The following is a 22,682-nucleotide window of genomic DNA, read 5'->3' on the forward strand; positions in this document are numbered from 1 at the left end:
TAACACCTGTTATGTATGGAGAAGCATTAGGTGATCAACTGTTGAGATCTTGTTTTTCATGACCTACCAAATTAACTCCGCCGCTCTAGGGGAAGATTCGACCGCCACGCTGAGAACAGACTCTAATCAAGTTTTGGAAAATGGACTTTGCCAAAACATTCTTGGAAGCGTTCCATTTTGAGATCCTGACACCAAGACTGCTGAAATCTAGAATACCTAGCAGTTCACTGAAAGTCTTTGATCTCTTCCTCCTTGAGGTTTCTTCTTAATAATATGCTCCCCACTGATCTGCCCCCAAACTGGTCAGTGAATTCTTTTAACCACAATTTCTGCTTCAAAATACTGTCTCGAAATTTTTTCTGCCTGCGAGCTTTCACCTAACGAAGGATCTTCCTAAAAATGAACTTTGTCGCCTTTGGTGGCCACAAACCTGAATCCCTTGAACAGAACCTTGCCCCATGGCTTAAGAGTGCCACCCATTGAAAGGATGCCTTTCCATACTGTAGAGCTTAGAACCCTATTTACAAGAACAGGATCCCAAAACCTTTTTTTTCTGCGGCATACTTATCACTCACGGCTCTTTTCCGTAAAGCCGGCTTTATCATCACCAAATCTCCACAACCCTTTACATAAAAGGCTTCAATTCGTCACTGTTATCTGTCAAGTCCCCTCCACTTATCAAGTGGAATTCCCTCTTATCAGTTATAGGAAGCTTTGAACTTTTTTGGCAACTGATGCAGGAATCTTGAATAGAGAAAGATAGCATGCTGGCAGGTTTGCTAAGGTTGCTTTGAATGGACTATCCAACCACCCAGGGATAGATAACCTCTCTATGATACAAGTCTTTTTTCAATTTTCTCACTCACTGGGTCCCACCACATGGAAACAGCAAGATGGATTGGCCCCCGGCAGGACTTCAGGAGGCCCAAATATGTGATCGGAAACAACTGTATCTGTGAATCCTACACCCAAACAAATCTGCCAATCAGCACAGTTGCTACCCCACCTCAATCCCTGCACTTAATTGGAAATGAAACCGGTCAGTAAATGTAAGTTTTTTTTAATCTTTTAAGTTGGGATTGGTACCATATGTCAGTGAACAATGTTGTACCAATCTCAGAACAATGTTCTTTGTTGCAATCATGACCTAGGAAGTTGTAGGTTCGATCCGAGCTTTCCCTTCAGCAGATCTTAAAAATTCATCAAATGCTCAAGAAAAAACTTTGTATTAGCATTTTAAGAATATTATAAATAATTAAATTATTTTATTTTATTTTGAAAAATAAGATCAAATCTCATAAACAAAATTGTGGTGTCACATCAAAATTTAAACTCTACGAAGCATTTATTTTTTGAAATGTAGTAACGGAATATTCAAGTTGAAATATATTGATCTTAGAATCTTTGCTGCATTTCCATCTAATCGGCCTTTGATCTGTAAAGGATGGTATGATTTAAAATCAGGATGCTCCATATAATTTATTCTGATCATGGTTTTAAATAATGGTTTTGAAGTGCAATTCACTGGAGACTGACACTGTTATAACCAGCTCTGACTTGTTCCATTCCGGGCAGTTCTGATCCTATTTTGCACTGGTGACTAATTTTTGTTGCACAACAGGACTGAGTATGGGATGGAATGAAGTGTTCAAGCCCTATGAAGGGGGAGGAGTAGGTATAAAGGATCTTAAAACCATGCACGTGGCATTGCTTGGTAAATGGTTATGGAGATTTGGGGTAGAAGATGGGGCGCTTTGGAAGTAGTTAAATGTAAATATGGATGCCTAGAAGGAGGTTGGTGGACTAGGGGCTCTTCGGCCTATAGAGCGTTGGCATTGTGGAAAGGAATCTCTTCAGTGAAGCCAGATTTTTTAGGAGGGTTTGGTTTCTCTTTGGGGAATGGATAAAAGACTTGGCTTTGGGAAGACGTGGGTGGGGATCTCACATTTAAAAGCGAATCTCCTTAGGATGTTCTGATTGGCTCCAGATCCTTCAGTGGTGGTGGCTGAGTGTTTTTCCCGCATCGGAGGGCAGCCATTTGGGAACCCTCATGTAAGCGGCTCCTTTTCAATAAGGAAGCTGAGGAATTTGCAGCTCTTGTGGATTGCGTCTATCTATGCACATCTAGTACTTCCGAACCGGATAAGATGATGGGGAAAGCTGACAAATCGGGTCCTTTTCAGTCAAATCCCTTTATTCCCTAATGCTCGATCGTGATTGGCAAGCGGACTTGGCTCCTACAAATTTTGTTTGGCATTATGATGCTCCCCCCAAGATAGCAATTTTTGGGTGGTTAATCTCCAGAAGAGGTCTATGGTAATGCCAAATGTCTTTTATTCAAGCAGGACAAGGAGACAGTGGACCATCTTTTTGTGCATTCCCCATTTGTGATGTCGATTTGGGCAGACATTTTGGGCTGGTTTAAAGTCTCTTGGTCCTTCCCCATGGTGGTGCAGGATCTTTTGGTTGCTTGGCACGGGACAAATTTTGTAAGGCGATGAAGATGTTGTGGAGAATGGCTCTACTTGCGGTTTGGTGGGCTGTTTGGTAAGAGCGTAACACTAGATGCTTCAAGAATGAAAGCAAATCGATAGAAGGAACTACTCGTAGGGCTACGATGCTTATTACCGAGTGGGCTTCTTGTTCTTCCAAGTTAAAAGATTGTAATCTAGATTTTCTTGGGATGTAGGTGGGCTGTCTCTTTGGTGCCCCATTTCTTTGTAGTTGCTTGGTTTTTTAATAAAATCGTCATTATCTTTCCAAAAAAAAAAAACCATGATTGAGTCGGCTCAGTTTCGGAAAATATTGAGAACCATCATTTTGATTGATGTCATGCACATGTGAAGTCTGTTTCAAGCTTGAGCCTTGAATCCTGAATAGATTCATATGGGGTTCGACCGAAACCATTTAAAGTGATTATTAACATAGGCAAGCTAACAAGGACGTCTGCCCAAAATTTTCATCAGTCTGATGTTCCTAATCTCCTATCAATGACCTGCAAATAGAGGTTTGAGGAAAGAAATGCAGCAAACATTCATCCGAACAAAGACAAACCAAAGACTGGATGGCTACAATCTTCCGATGTGGGAGATTTCTGGGGCATTGCCGATCCATGGTGGGGCTTGTTGGACCAATAGTCTGAACTGTGGGAGCCCACTCCTACAAGCAAAACACCCTAGGATGCCATGCATATCCTTAAGTGAAAAATGTGATGATTCCTCCATTAGCCAATCCTGTTGTACAATAGAGATGATTCAGTGGTCCAAGTATCTGGAAACCATTCCATGCGCCTAGTTTCATTTTGGGTTTATTTCACATCCTTGAACTGTCCATGAGGTCCGGTGCACTCTTGTTGGTTGCCTTGAAATTTTCAACTGAGCAGCTGATCCAAACCATAAAGTCAGTGGCATGCAAAAAATTGGATAGATTAGATTATTCACAGAAGATAGGTCCAGTCACGGATGTTTAGGACCATTAGATTGCTGTAATTTTTAGCACAAGTGGGCCAAGAGTGAACTGAACCCAACGCACGGTCTAGACAGGTGATGTGGATACCAACAGTTCAAATGCAACTAGATGCATGAAAAGATTTACATACACTGAGCCCAAGTAGATCATTTCTCATTGTGCATAATCCTAAGATTCTAGGATTTGTTACACTGCATGCATGATTCAGCTTTATGCTCTGCAGTGAATTTTCTTTTTTATTTTTATTTATTTATTCTTTTCAGGTTTATTCTACAGCGAATTTTCTGAATGCATGTTTCCTCTGATTGTGATTCATTGTCTTCCAGTTTGGCGGGAATCGAGTAGAAGCTGCAGCACAGAAGAGCAACACATATGCATGGAGCTTACTCTTTGGCCACAAGAAGAAAGCAACCTGAATCTCTGTGCTTGCTGACTATCACAATATTTCCTGCAGTTTTTTCTTTCGTTAAAGGCCTTGCATCTTAAGTTGAAATACAGTTGATGATCTTCCACTCCCAGATGGGTCCAAATAAAAGTTCCTGATATAAATGTTATGGCTTTGATTGGTGCCAGGTCCTAAAACATGTAGAAATTCAGAAGATTTGGAAAAATGACCAATCCCAAATCAACACCTTCGATGACCTATGCCAAAACCATCCATCCATTCATCCTCAAAACCATCAACACCTTTGACGACCTATGCCAAACGACCAAAGAAGAGGAAACTAGTCTCGTTTCAAGGCATTTTAATGAGGTTGTGCTGACATTTACTGCCTATATACAAGAAAGAAGTTGAAAATAGACATCATTGATTCCATGCAGATCCCTATAAAATGACAGTTGTATGTTTTTCCTTTTTCTTTTTCTTTTTTCCTATGTTTATTCTAATGCATTTGGATGTTGTTATCACTGTTGTTTTACCTGAAATTAGTGGCCACGGTCTTGTTTGGAAACACACAAAAGAAAAGAAAATGTGGGAAATGATAATGATTTTCAGTTTATGTGACCTCTTATATTGTTTGGATAACAAAAAAAGGGGCAGATTTCACCACAATAATCATTAGACTTTTCAATATTAAAGATTATTTGGTACAGAAAACTAGGTGACTATTGTGAGAGAAATATGAGATTTTCACTTGCTATCCAACCAGAATCTCCAAAAATGAAATCCATGGGAATCAATGTTTCAATAATGTTGTTGGAAATAATCCATAGGCCCTGAAAATTGAATTCATCACATTCTAGATACCAGCAACTATTTATTAGAGAGCTTGATCTCTAAAACATCATTACTTTCAAAAAGAACTTGTTATGTATTAGAGATTGAGATTCTAATACAAAATTACTGTTAACCAGAATGAGATGAATTCATTTTTAGGCTGGGCTGTAGACAGTTATTACAATTTTCTTTTCTTTTATTTTCTTATTTTCCAAACAGCCCTGAAACAAAAGTTTTGGTTGGCATTAACCAATGCCATTTCATGTGGATGTCCAGTCTACAAGAGGCCAAATCATTAAAGTTCTGGATTGGGCATATATATCCCATGTACCCACAGGCATTCCGACTGTTGGCAATGGGAGCATTGAGCATCCATGTGCATGCATGTTCATGTATATGATGGGCCATGCCTCTACAACACATATCAACATTCCCCATCACAATCATCAAATCATACAACCATGTGGGGTCCATCCATGAGCAGCAAAAGCATTGCCTTTAAATCTTCAAATCACAACGATTACTATCCAGCTTCCCTAGCTTCGGTTCCATTGCTTTCAGTCAAAGGAAAGTCCTGATGGAACCATTGTGAGTAGTGTCATGACCGTTAACATTGAGGAGCCCGCAGTGAACGGGCAGTCTATAAGATATATCCAGGGTTAAAAGATCCTAACCCTTGGACTAGTGGTCCATGTAATCAATGGCTAGGTAAAAAAGCACAGCAAAGGTCTGCAATAACAGTCATAAATTGGATGGATAAGATCATCCAATCTTAAAAACTTTTTAGGACCCACTTTATGAATGGTAGGTACTTTCATCTGGACGGTCCTTTTCATCACCAAAAGGCCCCACTTGTCCAAAATGGATCCATGGACGCTATTCACTCTCTGATGCATCTTACGTTGTAATTCCTGGCTGTAAAATACATAACCTTGGAAGTGTTGTATTTTCCCAGTTACAGGTCACCAATCAATGAGGTTAGGATTGTGCCATTGGATTGATTTTTGGGCATGTTGGTATTTTTTATCTAATGGATACTTAATGGATGCATCCTGACCTTCTGACCATCCTTTGATCTGATGGAATGCATCCTGCAATCTTCTGATCACAGGATAAGATCATATGCAGACAACCCAAGGTGTGGCCCACAATGTGGTTCAGACCATAGATGGGGCACATCATTGATGGACCATGTGCCCAAAATCTCCTTAACAGGAGAATCCTACCGTTTCATTTCGTGGGCCAAAAATAAACGATTGAAAAGAAAACGAAAGCAACAGTGATGCAACTAAGAAACTGCCTAAGATTAAGGGCTACGATGTTCCGAAGCCCGGGATGTTTGGGAGTTTAGTCCACAGAACCAGTATATGGATCCCCTGACACCAGGCCCAGCTTATACAAAATGTCAAGGATCATATGGTCCCTCTTTAACCAATGGTCCATTACAGAATGGCCCACTAGTGTGACCTAGCGGTTCAGTGATCCAAACAACAACATTATGGCCCCATGCAGATGATCCATAGACCAACGGCTCATGTCAACCTGACAAATGGGTTTTTGGGAAGGGCTGGGTAAAAGAATCAATACAAATAGGAAAGGCAACTTAACGGACGGATCAAATCCATCCAATCAGTGTGATTTGTGCATTCCCTATGCATGAGGAAAATGAACAGCTAGGAAAACTAATCAAAAGCATGTTTTGAAAATGAATTTGAGTAGCCTAATTCTAGTACATTTTCAATGGATATACCCAAAAAGGTAGATTAGGATCTAGCCATTACATAGTTCTTTTAACAAAAACATTGTAAAACTCAAAACAAATCACACTAGAAATTTGTATACATCACTCGCATGCAAATACTTGATTAAGAAATAGAAAAACTATCCATAATCAATAGAAAAGATGCTAAAGATTAAATAAAACAAAGAGGCACTCTGGCCAAACAAAGATTTCAATGAATAATCAAGCTTTCATCATACAAATGACCAAAGCCTGGCCTAGAAGTAAATTACAATTTATTATTATTATTATTATTATTATTTTGAAAAAACGTCAAACAAAACCACTAAATAATCAAGTTTTCATTAGCACTTTGGGCCAAACAGGCTAGGCATGTTCATGGTGGGCCTGAACGGATGAACGGACCAGATCATGTAAGCATTCCTATTTCCCTTCCTCTTACCAGTCCCTGATGCCTATCAAGCTGAACAGAAAACTGCCCATAGAACAATTTTTTTCTCCCTGTAAGAAACAGAATCAGTTAAGGGTTCGGTTGGCGACTTGGAATTTGGCTGATTTTCATGTTTGGCAACCTGGGATTTAGTTAGAACTATATTCCAGTTGGATTTTTCTTTTTAATACAATTGAGGGGTCATTCAATTCCTGATTTTAAAAAGCAATTTATGACTCTTTTTGAAAAGCTGGCTTGCAAATTCATAGAAATCAAATTCCAACTCCAGGTTGCCAAACACAACTGACAGAATGAAATTCCCAGGAACCCAATTCCTGAAGTAATTTTCAAATTCCAGGTTGCCAAACAACCCCTAAAAGAACCAAGAAAGGAACATGAAGCGAGCTGCAACAAGTCCCTGATACAAAAAGAAGACCTGCCAACAGTTTCAGAAATCCACATCACAACACGATGGAAATCTTATCAGCTGCCTAAAATCATTTCCACTGCAAACAAATTGCAGAGTTTAATGGAATCGTCTGCCACAAATAGCAATCAATGACCCCATGATATACAAAATCAACAGTAATAAAAGAAGCGATGCATAATTCTCATTTTAGGCTGCCTGTGGTCACCGTTTGGGTGTATTTGTATTTGAGGTAAGCTTTGATAAATGATTCCAGTTCACCATCCATAACAGAATTGATATCTGAAGTTTCCAACCCTGTCCGCACATCTTTCACAAGCTTGTAAGGATGGAAGACATAATTACGGATCTGCTGACCCCACTCGGCCTTCACTGCATCTCCCCGTATTTGCTTGATTTCGGATGCCCGCTGCTCCTCGGCAATGACAAGCAGTTTGGCTTTTAAACGGCTAAGAGCTTTGATTCTGTTTGCTAGTTGAGATCTTTCTTCTGCATTTGGACAAGGAATCGGACAAGCATCAGCAGTTGTTGCAAACTGCTAAATGTGTAATATACATGTTTGTGTGTGCATGGACAACCAATCATCGATCTAGACAGTCCATTCATTCATACCACTAGAGTTGCCATCATATAAAAATATCATTCCAACCAGATGATCCTAACCCTTTTGAACGTGGGATATTTTGTTACGACTGTCTATTTTTATGAGCCATAGATCAAATGGTTAGTGTCATCAAACCAAAGTGCCTCCTTAGAAGCAATCCATGGTGGGAACCATTCAATAGATGTTTCAAGATGATTATTTCACCTATAGTGTTTCTCTACTCGATCTTGATTGCCATTTTTCATGCTATTAATGGGATGGCTGGAATCATCTAACCAATGTGATTTAACACTGGTCTGGATTGATCATTGGACATCCCACATGTCATTTAAAAGCTTTTGGAACATTGATAATGTCCCCATGAAGGTAGGTACATTAGCATTCCCTATCAAGTTTCAAGATATGCAGTTACTGAACTCTTCCATTTGATCTAATGGGTTCCCCCATTGACTGGAAGATCCTAATCCTTCATTCATTGCCCTACAAGTGGACAGTTGGAAAAAAAAAAAACAGTTGTCCAAGCTTTCAATTTCTACAAGTGGGGCCCGTGGATCGACAATCCAAACCATCGATATTACGGGCCTTAACATGGTGGAACATTGTTATAACTTTCTGGTTCATTTTCAATTGAATGTGAATTGTTGTTATTTTTTATGATTTTTTTTTTATTTTTTTATTTTTTTGTATATTAACAGTATTTATTACTATCATCATCATCATCTGTGTCGTAGCCCTACTAACTGGAGTCGGGTATCCATGAGAAAAGGATGTGGCAAATTCTACGCTAAGTGCTGACTGCCTACTTGAAACAAACCACCCATCTGAGAGTGTAAAAACTCATATTATTAGTTGAGTTTATTCGGATTAATAATTACTATTTTTATAATATTTTTTTCCAAGGCACAACATGCATCATTGGGGATCGATCACTCAGGGGTGCCAAACACCCACTTCCATTTAGTGTTTCAACACTCGTGCGTGCTTGGTGAAGACGGTTGCTCTGCTTCAATCTCATGATCTTCACTGACAGCCCTCACTTTCGAGGAACCTGGTTCAAGCACCACAACTCTTATTCGGCTAACCTAATTCTGAGGCAGCATCTTCTGAGGTCCTTGGCTGGTATCATCTCCTTTCACTTGGAGAATTCAATAAATCATCTCAAAGATAGCTTTGTTCGACCAAGGATATTTGTTCCCTCATGTAAAATCTTCCAGAAGCAATGACAGTTGAAGGATTTCCCAATAGATCTCACCACGTGCAGCCAGATATCCCTTCTTATCCAGCCAAGTGACTGTTTTGGATTACCATTTATGGTGCTATTGAACCTTATCCCAACTCTGACGTGGCGGTTCCCAATTGGTTTAAGCAGACAGCTTATTAGACAACATGGCACACTACGATTCACCATGCAATAACCGACCCCTTCCCCATTTGCATATACGAGAAGAGTAGCTCACTCATTTACGACATTGGTAAGACGTAAAGAGGAGAGGATTATCAGTGAGACTCTAGACTCGAATCTTTGTTTTTACTCGGCGATTATCAGCCACTTTTCTTGCTTGTTCCCTAGCCCCTTTGATCCACATGTTTGGTCGAGATTGCAATCTCCTGAAAATAATCCCATCCTTCTTTTCTTGCTTAATCTTTCAGCCCAACTGGAGAGTTGGAAGACTAGCTTGGTTTAGCTTGGTCAAAGGAAACAGCTAAGAGCACCACTGTTTGTAAAAGAAACCTGCCTTCGTGCAGGTTTCTGCAAATATATTGAAGATGTGCTAAGATTATGTTCTTTATATTTTTGCCCTGTCATCTACAAATCAACCATTAGACCAAAACAACAGCCTATTTGCAGCTATCGACGGACGTGCATGCACGGTTCAGGCACAAAAAAAATGTCACAATAAATTGTTTTCTTAACTCACTTTATCAACCCACCAAATCCCGAGTCAATCCAGCCCAGTGACCAACTGGGTCCTGAGTTGAGTCCTGGTATTACGAACTATGGGCTCTATCATTCAAAGTGGTGGAGAGAATGAAGATGTTTCTAACAGAATTGGAGTGAGTCAGAGCAAGAAGGGAAGATGTCTTTGGAGTTCTGTGTGATCGTCTTATGCCAAGTCAACCATGCTATACAGGGAGAAGTGCTTGCAATTAAAAGAATATTAACAGAGGATGACCCTTTCAAAAAATAAAACAGAGGGTAGAAGTTGCAGAGTTGAGGAAGTTGAGATGGATGCGTGAGAAGACTAGGAAGGACAATACTAGGAATGAGGTCATCCAAAACAACCTCAGAGCAGGTCTAATTTGAGATGAAATGATGGAGAGCTATATATATATATATATATATATATAGAGAGAGAGAGAGAGAGAGGATCAAATCTTTGTTGATTCCATCATACATGATTTAGTTATGAAAACTTAGGTATCCTACGAACAGATTTTTATTTTTTTTCTAGTTAAAGAATCCCTTTCTAGTTGCTCTGGAACAATTGGGAGATTCTCTGGAAGAAATGCTGGGTTCTGCTTCTAGCAGCAACATGCTACTGGGTGGTGGTCCCATATTGGGGCAGCTAAGTACCATAGCTACAATCACACCTTGACAAATGCCAATATGAACCAACCATAAACCCACCTCATTGACATGTGAAGGCGTGGCAGGGTTCTAAACGGATATAACGAAAGTTTTGTAGGCTCTCGGAAGTGCAAGGAAATGGGTCCACTCCTAGATCAGATTAAGTAACAGAGTAGTTGGTTCAATAGTTCAGAGTAATTGGTTCAATAGTTCCAATCCAACGACCAGCACCCGATTTGGCATAGGCAATACCAGTAGCACCGATAGAGTATCAAATATCAAGAGCAAGTATTTCATGACCATAACTAGTTTGAGATCCACAACTGTTTATCCATAAGCGAAGGTGACAACATTTTCAATCACATGATTTTCAGATGCTGATGGATTGTTCAACCATGTGCTAACTAGAGATGAATACAGCAAGGTAGGAACTTCAATTGAGATTGAAGGGCCTGAAAGGAGGCCAGGAGGAAGACCTAAAAGAAGATGGATATAGCTGTTAGATGTGAAGGATTTTTCACTTGTTGAAGATGAAGCGTAGTACAGGAATTTTTGGCAAAACGGGATTTTTGAAGCTGACTCTGAATAGTTGGGACAAGCTAAGATTTTTTTCCTTTAAAAAAAAAAAAAACAATCCTTTTATTGAACGAAATGCATAAAGCTAATGGAAACAAATTCCCAAATGCTGAATGATCAAGACTGTCCTTAGCCAACAAGTCAGCAATTGAATTAGCCTCTCTGCCAGCACGGGTAAACAAAACATTTTGCTTTGATGCAAGAGGTCTAATTAGAGAGAGAGAGAGAGAGAGAGAGAGAGAGAGAGAGAGAGAGAGAGAGAGAGCGCGAGCAAAAAAAAAAATCCGAACTCCCATGGTTCAGAGCTTGCTTTTTTGCCCATTCATTAACATTGGACAAATCTCCTTCCAGCTTCCACAATGACTTCCCATTAAATTTGAACCCAAATGCATGATGTGCTTCCCTCAGAGACAAGGCTTTCACTTCGAGCAACTCCCAAAGAGATGGGACCCAACTAGACCATATTGACCATTGCCATCCTTAGCAACAATCCAATACCTGAAGAGCTAGATTGCTACTGGAATTACTTCGAAATAGCAAATTGCATACACCATTCTGAGGACGGAACCACTTTGCCACCTTTTTTCTTAAAGGAAGCACTTAGACCACCAACAACCAATCTCTAAGAATATCCAATGCAGATATGCACCTAAAAGTCAGGGAAAAGGGCCCAGATGATTAAACTTCCTTTAATTCTTTCCAGTAATGCCTGATCAGAAAGCAATTATCCCTTGAAACTGTAGTTGTTCTTTCCTTCCAAATCTTCCAACATAAATGCTACGGCAGCGCCGAAGCGCTTTTCCTCTTTCCCCAACAACTGAGTACCTCTCCAAGCTTTCCACAAATATTAAAGAACACAACCATGATCCAACTAGCAACTGAATAATGCAGGAATGGTGATGAACTGAAGTATCCCTCTTTGCACATCTTGCATCTGTTAAGAAGGCTAACACCCCTGTTTTTAAAATGGACCAAAATAATAATTTTCTCTTATGCTACCATCCCAAAAAGCGATAACGTGAGGGGCAGAAAATTTTCCAAAATGGGCAGTATCAATGAACTTTCTTCCTTCAACAGAGATCTGAAAAATGACTTTGTAGAGAAATTTCCCAAATCTTTCCTATTCAAATTTGGAGTCATCCCCTGCTTCTGGATGAAAAACTTGCTGGAGGTTCTCTAACAACTTTTGAAAAGCCTCAGCCTCATCATCATTCAGGTTCCTACGAAATTTAGATTCCCCGTAAATCTAACCCAAATTGTCTCGAAGCATTCATTTACCAATGCCTCTTTCTTCTATGGGGCTAAATAAATTTAGGAAGGTAGACGCCATCAACTTTTTGTCCCCACCCAGATATCTACCCAAAACCACACTTTGTCTCCCTTGTTGACCTCAAATCTTATCCTTTCTTTTAGAGTTTTTACCTACAGTCTTGATTTGTCTCCCATCTTACTGAGCCTTGGCAATCCTCTGAGCCATTATGCTTTACAATTCCTTGATCCCATCCTCTATTGGATGACCCATACTTTTCCCATATCACCCTTTTGCCAAAGAGCTTGGTCTTCCATCCTCCCTTGGGAGGCTCCAATTTCTTTCCTTTATCCTCCCCATCTCAATGCCGCCCTGCTCTTTTTGCTTTTTGAACCTCACTCCACATGATTAAGTGGAATTTACATTTCTCAATATTCCCTCTAATAAAAGATCCCTTTGGATCTTTTTGCGCTATCTGGCCACTGACACCATGACCTTGAAGTGGGAAAGGTAGAAGACTGGAAGATTGCCTAGTGCTTCAATGAGGGTGATACGATCTCCAAAAGACAGGTAGCTCCTTTTCCACAGATCAAGACGCTTCTCAAAATTTTCCACCATGGGTTCCCACATGGAGATGGCCGACAGCTTGACGCCTTGACCCCCCAAATGAAGACCAAGATAGAAAATCAGAAAAAGGACAGGGCTATATATAGGAAAACGCACATGTAATCTTTTAAAGCGTCAGTTTTCGAAAATAAGATTTGAGTCCTTAGAAACTTGCCAAGTCAGCTCAGCTTGATGGAGAACAGGGTTGCTCTAATGAGGTAAGCTAGCCTTAAAACCCCAAATTACTTGACCAAGCACTGAGAAATTGAAATTTCAGGTTATTTCGCCGGTGTTTTATTCAACTTGAAATCAAGTTAGAGTTAGCTTTCATCAAATGGAGTTGGGTCTTGAGTTTTTCAATATTCTCATAGGAAGACAATATAAAACTCAAGTCTGATCCTAATAATTGTTTCTAAAATTTGGATTGAAGTCAACAAAATATAGGAATGTTGAAGAACTTGAAAATAAGATATGAACATAAAATACAAAGAACATTCATAACACTCAGATGATGGAAAGCATTCTTGGTATTTTACCTGCAATTCCATGTCATTTACTCTTCAGTCCATAAGAGGAAATGAACTTTAGAAGATCTAGCAACTATGAAACCATATACCTTCCCATTCTTCAGGCTGCATTTGGGTGCTATTCTGAATTGAACTCCACTGTTAGTTGAATAATCTCACATAGTATTCATATTGAGGGGCCATGCTCCAAATAGGAAAAATGTTACTTTCAAGTTGGACTCAAAAGAAACATAAATTGCAATTGGAGGCCTACTAACTCTTCACGAATTCTAAAGCAGGCACTTTCAATTTGGCTATTTCCTCTCTACTGAACTAATTATTGCAATTCAATTCAACTTTCATCCAAACATAACCCTAGTGAACTGCATGATTCAAATATAAATGGGAATAGCATCACAAATCATGGGACTAACAGCTAAATTAATTATCCACTGTTCAACCAAAAAAATCTCGAAGAGCAAACTGATATCGGGTGTGCTTAAATAGATTTCTGCTGTTTTGAGGAAACCTGTGCAGCGGATTGCAATGCCAGTGGGGATGTGAACAATCCGAACAGCCGTTTCAACCTTGTTCACATTCTGGCCTCCTTTTCCACCTGCTCTTGAGTAGCTTATTTCAAGGTCTTCTTCAGGTATGTCAACATCCAATGACTCTTCGGGAAGGAGGGGCATGACTTCGACACCAGCAAAACTTGTCTGTAGTAAGAAGAAAACAAGAACCTCATTTCCTAGTTTCCCACATAAATCTTTGCATAAACATATGAGAATAGGGAACTTGTTTTCCAAGTTCAATGGCGCTAAACATATACCTCAGGTATGATAAGAAAAATCGAAATTTTGAGAAAATATATAAAATGATGGAGTTCATTTGTTATGCTGCATGGGGTCCGCTCGTGCATCAACATGGAAAGGGTCAAAATATCACATAGACAATTTCTCCAACAAGAACAGGGGCTGCATCAAAAAGCTTGTAACTGTACAAGGGCAAGTACGACCTACATAAAGACACTGCATATATTGTCCACAGGACATGAGATATCATTTAGTACGAAACTTCAATGCATCTTTTTTCTTTTTTTCTTTTTCTTTATTCCTGTTTTGGTTTATTTGTATATGGTATATCATTATTTATATAGTTACACCTTGTAAGTTTTGTACTTTGTACATCTTACTATATCTATAAGTAGTGAATATCAAGATATAGCTTGTACGTCAGGTGTCAGCAAGTTTGGTTTTTGAAGTTGACATTCCCAAGGCCTTTGTGCTTGACAGTGGGACATGTCTAAGTTACATTGGCTAATCATCTTAATAACCATTACTGTTAGTTTAGAGTCCAAGTGAGATTTTTCAATTACCAAAAGTTGAATGGAAATTTGCCATATCCCCTGCATCAGTAGGAGAATATTAACAGTTCCAACTAGCAATGGGCAGTGGGTGCATAAGGATCTTCTAATGGAGAAAAGAAAAGGTTAAAGAGGAATAGTTTAGATGCTTCAATCATCACCAACGCAAAATATTGGACTAACAATCTTCATAATTTCAGTCTTGCTGCTAGTAAATAGAACTATTTTTCCCCATCAGAAATGGGAGCAAAGTCAATTGTAGATTCGCAAGGTCTGTCCCCATGCCATGCTCATACACGCCCACACATACATAGGAACAAACACATACACGCAAACATGCGCACGCGCGGGCGCGCACACACACACACACATGTGCACGCACATGTGCGCAGCATGCATGCACGCACGCACATGTGCGCAGCATGCATGCACGCACGCACAAAGGTAGGTTCCACCCATATAGTTTGGAGGCCAAACCAACAGTGTTTGGTACATCCATGCATCATCTTATACCTCTTATCTTTATCCCACCCATAAGCATTTTATTTTACTTACCTAGAAACATTATCTTGTGCTTTTAGGAACAAATATTTGCATAATGATAAACTTTTGATGTTCTTATAGACGCAACTGTATGGGTTTCAACATGTTGATTTTCTAGGCCAGCAGTGTCGGGCACCATGTGTTTGTGTCTAAGTTGCATAACATAGGAGAAGGTTACCTGGCGAAGACCTTTTGCATTGAAAGGAGATTGCCGAACAATACGATGTGTTCCTTTCTCCCCAGACAAGTAACCATAAGCAAAACGCCCTTCCAATTCAATTGTAGCCGACTTGATTCCGGCCTCCTCTCCCATAGATTTCTCAACCACTTTTGTCTTGTACCGCTGCTTCTCACCCCATCTTACGTACATTCTAAGAAGCATGTCAGCCCAATCCTGCACTGGAAAATAATGCAAAGAGTCTTACCAGAAAATCAAGCATGAAAAAAAAAAGGGACTAAGGGAATTTCACAAGGTAAATTGTCATTAATATATCTAAAGATAAAAGTCAAGGGTGGCACTGTATTTCACCAAATCATCTTGAGTCAAACTAGGGTGAGTTGAAAGACTTATATACAAGTTCATTAACGGCCTGTTTGGATTGGGTGCAAACCAGGGAAAGCATTTGCATCGAAAAGACATTTGCATATTAATGCGGGGGCATTTTCATACGGGGCTCGAGTGGGGTGGCCTGTGGGATGCATGGGCACACTCGGGGTGGGCGGCTCGCAGAACCCATGGATTTGGGGCATGTGTGAGATGGGTGGCTCGTGTGAGGCGAAACCCATGGATTTGGGGCCCACGAGGAGGGTTCGGCCGGGGACCTAACCCATAGATTTAGGGCCTAGGCTATGAGAAAAGGGGATTAATTCGCCATGCTCTATCAGTTCAAGCTTTTAGAGCAAGTGGTTAACTGTCCTACATCAAATTGATATCAAAGCGGGAAATCTCGTGTTCAAGACTCCTCACCAAGGGTGATTAATGCGAGGGCATATTCACACCGGGCTCAAGTGAGGTGACCTGTGGGATGCAGGGGCACACTCGAGGTGGGCGGCCCACAGAACCCATGGATTTGGGGCCTATGTGAGACAGGTGGCTCATGTGAGGCGGAACCCATGGATTTAGGGCCCATGAGGGGGTGGAACCCATGGATTTGGGGCCCACGAGGAGGGTTCGGTCGGGGACCTAACTCATGGATTTGGGGCCTGGGCTATGAGATAAAGGGATTAATTCGCCATGCTTTATTAGTTCGAGCTTTTAGAGCAAGTGGTTAATTGTCCTGCATCACATATGCTTGCGAAGCGGAGGATGCCATAGCAAAATATTTGTCTTTGCCTTTCCCACCTCAACAAGCGAGTAAAACCTTCTTCTTTTTTCCAAAAAACAAATGGAGGGAAAAGATTTGCCTTTGATATGACATTTTAAATGGCAAAATTGGAAGAAAAAGAGGTTTCCCTATGTGGGATTGCAATCCAAACACTTTCAAATGCAAATGCAAAGAATTTTTCCAAAACTTTTCTTTAGCAAGACAAACAAGTGCAAAGGGTTTGCTTCCCCTGAGCTGATGTCAGATGTCATTCCGCTTGTCACAATTTTGCTTTGCCTTGCATTCTCCTACTTTACACCCAATCTAAACAGGGCCTAAATATGCAGAAATTTTCAAGAAGAAAATCGGGAAAAAACAAAAAAACAAAACAAACATCTATTGAACTAACAAAAGATGAAACCACAAATCAGCAACCGATTCATAGTTCAATAGAATCTAGCATTACCTAAAGAAGGTGTAATATGATGCTTGCTAGAAAGAAACAACATTGTTTACCTTTGATATGAAGAATCAGTGAAACACCCCTTTATCCATTGCCCTTTCACCTCTGCGGTGTAAGGGAGCCTATTTAGTTTGATGGGGGTGGATTGGGATGGATTGGGAGATGCCATAGTCAATAGTGCAGCTGATGAGGACATGGCATGGCCGATTGAAGGATTGCAAAAGGGAGGTGTCTCGTTGACAGTTATCCCTGCTCATGATTCGATGGGCGACCTGGGGGTAGCGCAACAATCGGACCTTCCGAGACAAGTGATGTTTGGTCAATGAGGTGATGTTTAAAGTGAAGAAATTGATCTCTGACTAGGCAGCTACAAACAAGGTTCTTGGGGAAATTATTGGGATTTTTTGGGGGGCACATGTGGTTCTCCTTCCCCGTTGTATCTTGGATGATGCCTCATCATCCTTTTGTATGGTTTCTTCTTTAATAAAATGTGTTATATTCGCAAAATAAATAATTAAAACATTTGTGTTTGGGAAGGCCAAAAATCTCCCATATCAGATGATCCCAGCCATCCAATGAAAATGGACAATTAGAAGCATCTAATGGTGCGGATTGAACTAGGCAACTAGGAACAGTTCATGGGGAAGATTTTTGGGGTATCTCCCATCTGCCCTGAACCCATTTTATGAACAATTTGGATTACCAAAGGGTGGGCCTCACATGTACAACTTGTCTAGTGAGCAATGCTTGATGGGATATTGTTTAGTTCCTCTTCCTATATATCTTCTTGAAACCCTAGCTATTAACTTATTGTTAGTGTTGAGGGACCTCTTTTGCCTTTAAATGCAATGATTGATCACCTTGATATGCAGAGGTTGGATTTAAGCAACGGTTTGCATGAATGAGATTGAATGGGGAATCGACAGCATCATTAGACGATAAAAAGCCTATCTATGTCCAACACCAGAACATATTTCCATGTCCAAGTCAAATACATCCCACATTTCACCAACAACAAAACAAAAATTGCAGAGCTTAATGCTTGCAATGAAAAAAAAAATGAATACCTGTGCATCAGTACCCCCAGCACCAGCAGTGATAGTGACAACAGCACCTTCTTTATCATAAGGTCCAGAAAGCAGCTGGTTCAACTCAAACCGATCCAGCGATTTGCTCATCTCTCGAATGATCTTGGAGGCCTCTTCAAGAAGCCCTGTATCTATAGATTCCATTTCCTCAGTCAGCTTTACTATCATTTCCGCATCCTCAACCTGCGTTGAGCATGGGGGTTACTTTACCATGCAAGAAAGCACATAGATCCTCAGGAAGTTCCAGGCTATTTGTATGGGCCTAGCCATATGGTTTAGTAGTCCACAATAACTATAAATCTCACTTTTTATGGCTATTGCATGCTGAAATAGGGGACCTATCATTTTCCAGGTAGGTCCCATGCATTCCAACCAATGGCAAGGCAAGAACTAGAATTATTGTACACAACCAACCTTTTTCTAGCAAGAATATACAATGTGGAAACACAAGCAGTAAGAGGTAAATTAATATATATGTCTACATGCATACATGTGTACACACACACTTAAGTGTGCCAGTTATGTGGATTGTGGAATGAATTAAAAATCAAGAAAAAAGGCAACTGGGTTCAAATTAGTTCCACCTTCATACATACATGCATGTTCATGTGTATTTGTAGATGTATGGGTATTCCAGTTAATGGATTATATATATATATATATATATATATATAATTTATAAAAAAAAACAACCAAGATAAGGGCGATTAGATTCAAATAGGCTCCCTCTTCAAGTACATCTCTTCCATTAAATGTATAGTAAATTGAGCAACTCTTCCATTAATATGATCTTAAAATTATTTAGTAAAATGTCTTCATTAAGCAAAAACAAAGCACCAAATTTGGAACCTGGGATTTGAACTCTGTGAGCAGTTTGATTTTATCCTTGACATCAGTGAGGGCCAGAAGGGTTTCCTGTGCTTTAGCAGGATCATCCCATAAAGAGCTATCTGCTGCCTTGTTCTCCAAAGCTGCGAGCTCTGCTTCTAACTGGTCAAGACCTGCAGAGGCCCTAATTTCTTCAACACGTTCGATAGTAGTTTCCACATCCTTCCTTAATGTATAAAAATCTGCCAACAACCAGAAACAATTGTCAAAACTTTACTCCACTGACTGTTTCAAGATTCAGCCGAGCCAACTCGGTAGAAGGGTGGGATTTATCTGTTTAGTCCCCCAAGTTTAAAAGGTTCTGTAAACTCCATAATTCACAAGACCCTATCCCATAATCCCATTGAAACTTAGTAATACTACCACATCTATAAACCCATATACAATTTCCTATGTTTTTAGTCAAGACTGCAGTTACATATATGAAAATGAATGTTTTAAAAACCTGACCAGGAATCAAACATGTTATTTGTTGAGTTCGGTCCAACCAGAAGTCCAACCATGCTGAACCATCGAACTAAAGGCATCTGCTTAAAGTACAATCAATGTTTTGAATAGCATCTGTAGCGTAGCCACGACGCTACGTAGTATTAGCAAATAGCGTAAATCCCATGTAACATATGCTACAAGGTTTGTGGTGTATAAGCAGTATGTAGCGTCGTAGCGTGCACATAGCGTATGTAGCGTGTGCTACGCTTTTTTTTATTTATAAATGATAATTGTATTTTGTATTTTGTACTTAATACTCTCAACCTGTGGGATTTTAATTTCTTTTCATACTTGTGACTTGTGGTTTCAATTAGACATTATTAATTAAAGTGGTTTGTTTAGAAAGTTGTTGATGTGGTAATTATTGATTGGGTTATATATATGGATTAGCTTTTAATAAATGATCATTAATAATTTGTTTAAACATGCTTATACTTGAAAAAATGAAAAATCTTTTAGGCATTGTTATATTTTTTTCTTACTATGTATCATATTTTTCCTATTTTGAAATTAAAAAATAGAAGTATTGTGAAGCTCACGCTACGCTACAAAGGGCTAAACGCTACGCAACACGGTACCGTTATTTAAACACTGAGTATAATAAATAAAAACAGTCTAAACATCCAAAATGCCTCTGGTATAGTGGAATTGGACAGTACCTTTGGCATTCGAAGGGAGATCACGGTTCAAGTTTAACCAATGTAAATGTTAAATTTTTAAGGAAATGGGTAACCACCATTTGACCCGTGTTTCACATGAACCGGACTGTTCTGGTCCAACCTGGACTGACCGTCCAGTCTGGTCTTTATAACATTGGTGAAAACACATCCCCACCCTTTGGTTTTCATATGTAAGTTGAAGACACCAATCCCAACAGCCAAAACTTGCTCATGCAGAATGCAAATCAAGGGAATCAAATGAAGAGAAACTCATAGTCATCATCATCTAAGCTTCATGCAATTAATTGGGGGCAGATACATGAATCTGCCATTCCACTCATGTCGTTTGGATTCGTGATAAAGCAAATATTCAAATCCTTACATTTCATAAGATTATTTTATAGATGCTGTCACTCTTTTCAGGTCTCTATTTGAACCGGAATGTAGAAAAAAGAAATATGAATATGCACTTGTATTTTAACTTTCTACATTGGTCAGCAAAAACAACTCAGAGTTTCAAAGTAACATACCTTGCATTGCCCATTCAGCTGTTTCTGTGCTTATTCCTGCACCAGATTGGCCATCCGACGTCGCAAATGGCACTGAAAGAAAACCAGCTAACAAAGTAAATATGTGTAATGGCTGTTATAACTTATAACAGTAACATCCACAGTGTTATAATTTTGAACTGTGAGCAGTACTTATAATGGTATACAAGTAACTTTAATTTATTTATTTTTTAAAATGGCTCTCAGTTAAAAATACAACAGGATTTTTCTTTTTTCATTTTTTGGTTTTTCAAAATACCCATTACAATGGGCATGGGCAGTTTGAAAAACCAGAAACACCCATATAGATAGATAGATAGATAGATAGATAGATAACACTCGAAAAAGAGGCAATCCCCATTTCAATAGATGGATAAACACCTGAAAGAGAGACAATGGCAATTCCAATCCTGAAGAAATGTGCAATCCACGAATTCGAATTCGAAAAGCAAATGGCTAAACTACAGTTTGTGTCTGCCACAATTTACTTGGTTGTTGCAACTCATCTAAGAACATATGGCACACATTTATGTCAATCTAGACCATACATAACATGGGCCCACTGTGGATAGAGTGTATCCAGATAATCACACTGATCACGCAACTGCAACTGCCTGAGCACACCATTTTTTATACTGTCCATTCGATGACCACCTATTGAATGGTTGGGATAATCCCATCATTTTCAATTTGGGTCCAGGCTTCATCCACGACGGGGCCCATGATTCGAACCATCCGGATCGATGAACAAACATGTGGGTGGTAGAAGATTTGCCACGACTTGGAAATTTGCGGCGAAACCATACGGTAGTCTAGCTCACTTCCTTTTTATTTAAGGCCCCAATAATGATAATTAAAAATCTTGCAAAAGTAAAGACAATACAAGTTTACAACAGAAATAAACAAAATAACACAAATGAAAACTCAAAGAAAACCCAAGAAACTTCTACAGAAATGAATACAAAAAATCCACAAAAAGAACTGAAAACGAAAGAAAATTCCCACAAAAATTCTGCAAAGAAATTGAAAGAAATACTGACAACACAAAAGACAATACAGTAATAAATATGATATAAGAAAGAAATACCCAAGAAAAAAAAAACGAAACTTTCATGAAAGGAAGAACAGAAAATGGGTGAGAATTCTGCAGAGAAAGGGGCAATTTCTGCTCACCGGAAGGAGAAAGCTGAAATGGGTTTGAAGGCTTTCTTGAGAGAATGAAGCTGGGAATCAAAGGGGGTTGAGATTGTCTTGTTTGGTATGTATTGATAGAGAGGAGTTGGGTTTTGGGGGTGAAGGCTAAGGAAAGGTGGCGCAGGTTAAGAGCTGTCGGGAGGCTTTGCAGACAACACTCCATAGAGAGAGAGCGGAGGTTAAAAATAACCAGCAAAAGGATAAACAATGGAAGATTGTATGCAGGGAGATATATGATACTCAGGTAGTGTATGCCGCTTGATACTCAGGCGCTTAGAAATTATGCACGTGGCAAGTATTAACTCAAATTAAACCGACTACATGGTGGAAGCCACTGTCTCTAATTCACGTTCCCAAAATAAAATCATTTGAAGAATTTTAGTCTCTGATTCGTGAACACTTGTTTGTTGAAATATGACCATTGAATTTTTTTTCATTTTTAACCGTCCGATAGATGTTAACCAAGCTGATGGTCTCAGATGATCACATAAGCGTAGCTTTGGGTTTATGGTCCATCTGAACTGGGAACTTAGTTTGGAAATTTTAGTTTTAGTTATTTATTTTCCACGTAAGCATATGTATTTTCTAAGTAATTTCCAAATGCCTCCATGAGAAATCGACCACTGTAAATGCCACCTTTTACCAGGCGTCTTTTCAAAGCGCTCTCGATCTTTACTTTTCAAAAGTAAACCATTCTGTACGGACATACTATTTGCAGACGAACATAACTTTCATTGGTGGTGGCTCA

General features: G+C 39.5%; 2 protein-coding genes across 9 annotated transcripts in view; one reads left to right on the top strand and one right to left on the bottom strand.

Annotated features, from left to right (window-relative positions):
• LOC131240175 (uncharacterized) overlaps positions 1 to 4,467 on the top strand; it is a 29,885-nt gene extending 25,418 nt beyond the window's left edge. For all 8 annotated transcript variants that reach the window (XM_058238263.1, XM_058238265.1, XM_058238262.1 and 5 more), the window contains one exon: positions 3,795 to 4,467. In XM_058238263.1, coding sequence (XP_058094246.1) covers positions 3,795 to 3,884 — 90 coding nt within the window. In that variant the 3' untranslated portion in view covers positions 3,885 to 4,467. The remainder of the gene's footprint in view (positions 1 to 3,794) is intronic.
• A 2,700-nt stretch (positions 4,468 to 7,167) lies between these two features.
• LOC131240176 (peptide chain release factor PrfB1, chloroplastic) lies at positions 7,168 to 22,127 on the bottom strand. The gene is made up of 7 exons (XM_058238268.1): positions 21,914 to 22,127; positions 20,723 to 20,794; positions 19,006 to 19,226; positions 18,136 to 18,339; positions 15,480 to 15,695; positions 13,925 to 14,111; positions 7,168 to 7,774 (listed from the first exon to the last, which is right to left on the bottom strand). Exons 1-7 carry the CDS (start codon positions 22,095 to 22,097, stop codon positions 7,470 to 7,472), a joined length of 1,389 nt encoding a protein of 462 aa, XP_058094251.1. The 5' UTR covers positions 22,098 to 22,127; the 3' UTR covers positions 7,168 to 7,469.
• Between the last annotated feature and the right edge of the window lie 555 nt (positions 22,128 to 22,682).

Source organism: Magnolia sinica, chromosome 3, assembly GCF_029962835.1.
Source record: "Magnolia sinica isolate HGM2019 chromosome 3, MsV1, whole genome shotgun sequence".
Taxonomy (NCBI): domain Eukaryota; kingdom Viridiplantae; phylum Streptophyta; class Magnoliopsida; order Magnoliales; family Magnoliaceae; genus Magnolia; species Magnolia sinica.

What these genes read in the sequence shown, in the direction of transcription:
- LOC131240176 (XM_058238268.1), bottom strand. Translation starts at nt 22,097, where the DNA reads ATGGAGTGTTGTCTGCAAAGCCTCCCGACAGCTCTTAACCTGCGCCAC. An exon ending in TCACAGAGTTCAAATCCCAG is followed by an intron (nt 18,340 to 19,005) that starts GTTCCAAATTTG and finishes TGCTCAACGCAG; the next exon opens with GTTGAGGATGCGGAAATGAT. An exon ending in CTGGGGGTACTGATGCACAG is followed by an intron (nt 15,696 to 18,135) that starts GTATTCATTTTT and finishes TTTCCAGTGCAG; the next exon opens with GATTGGGCTGACATGCTTCT.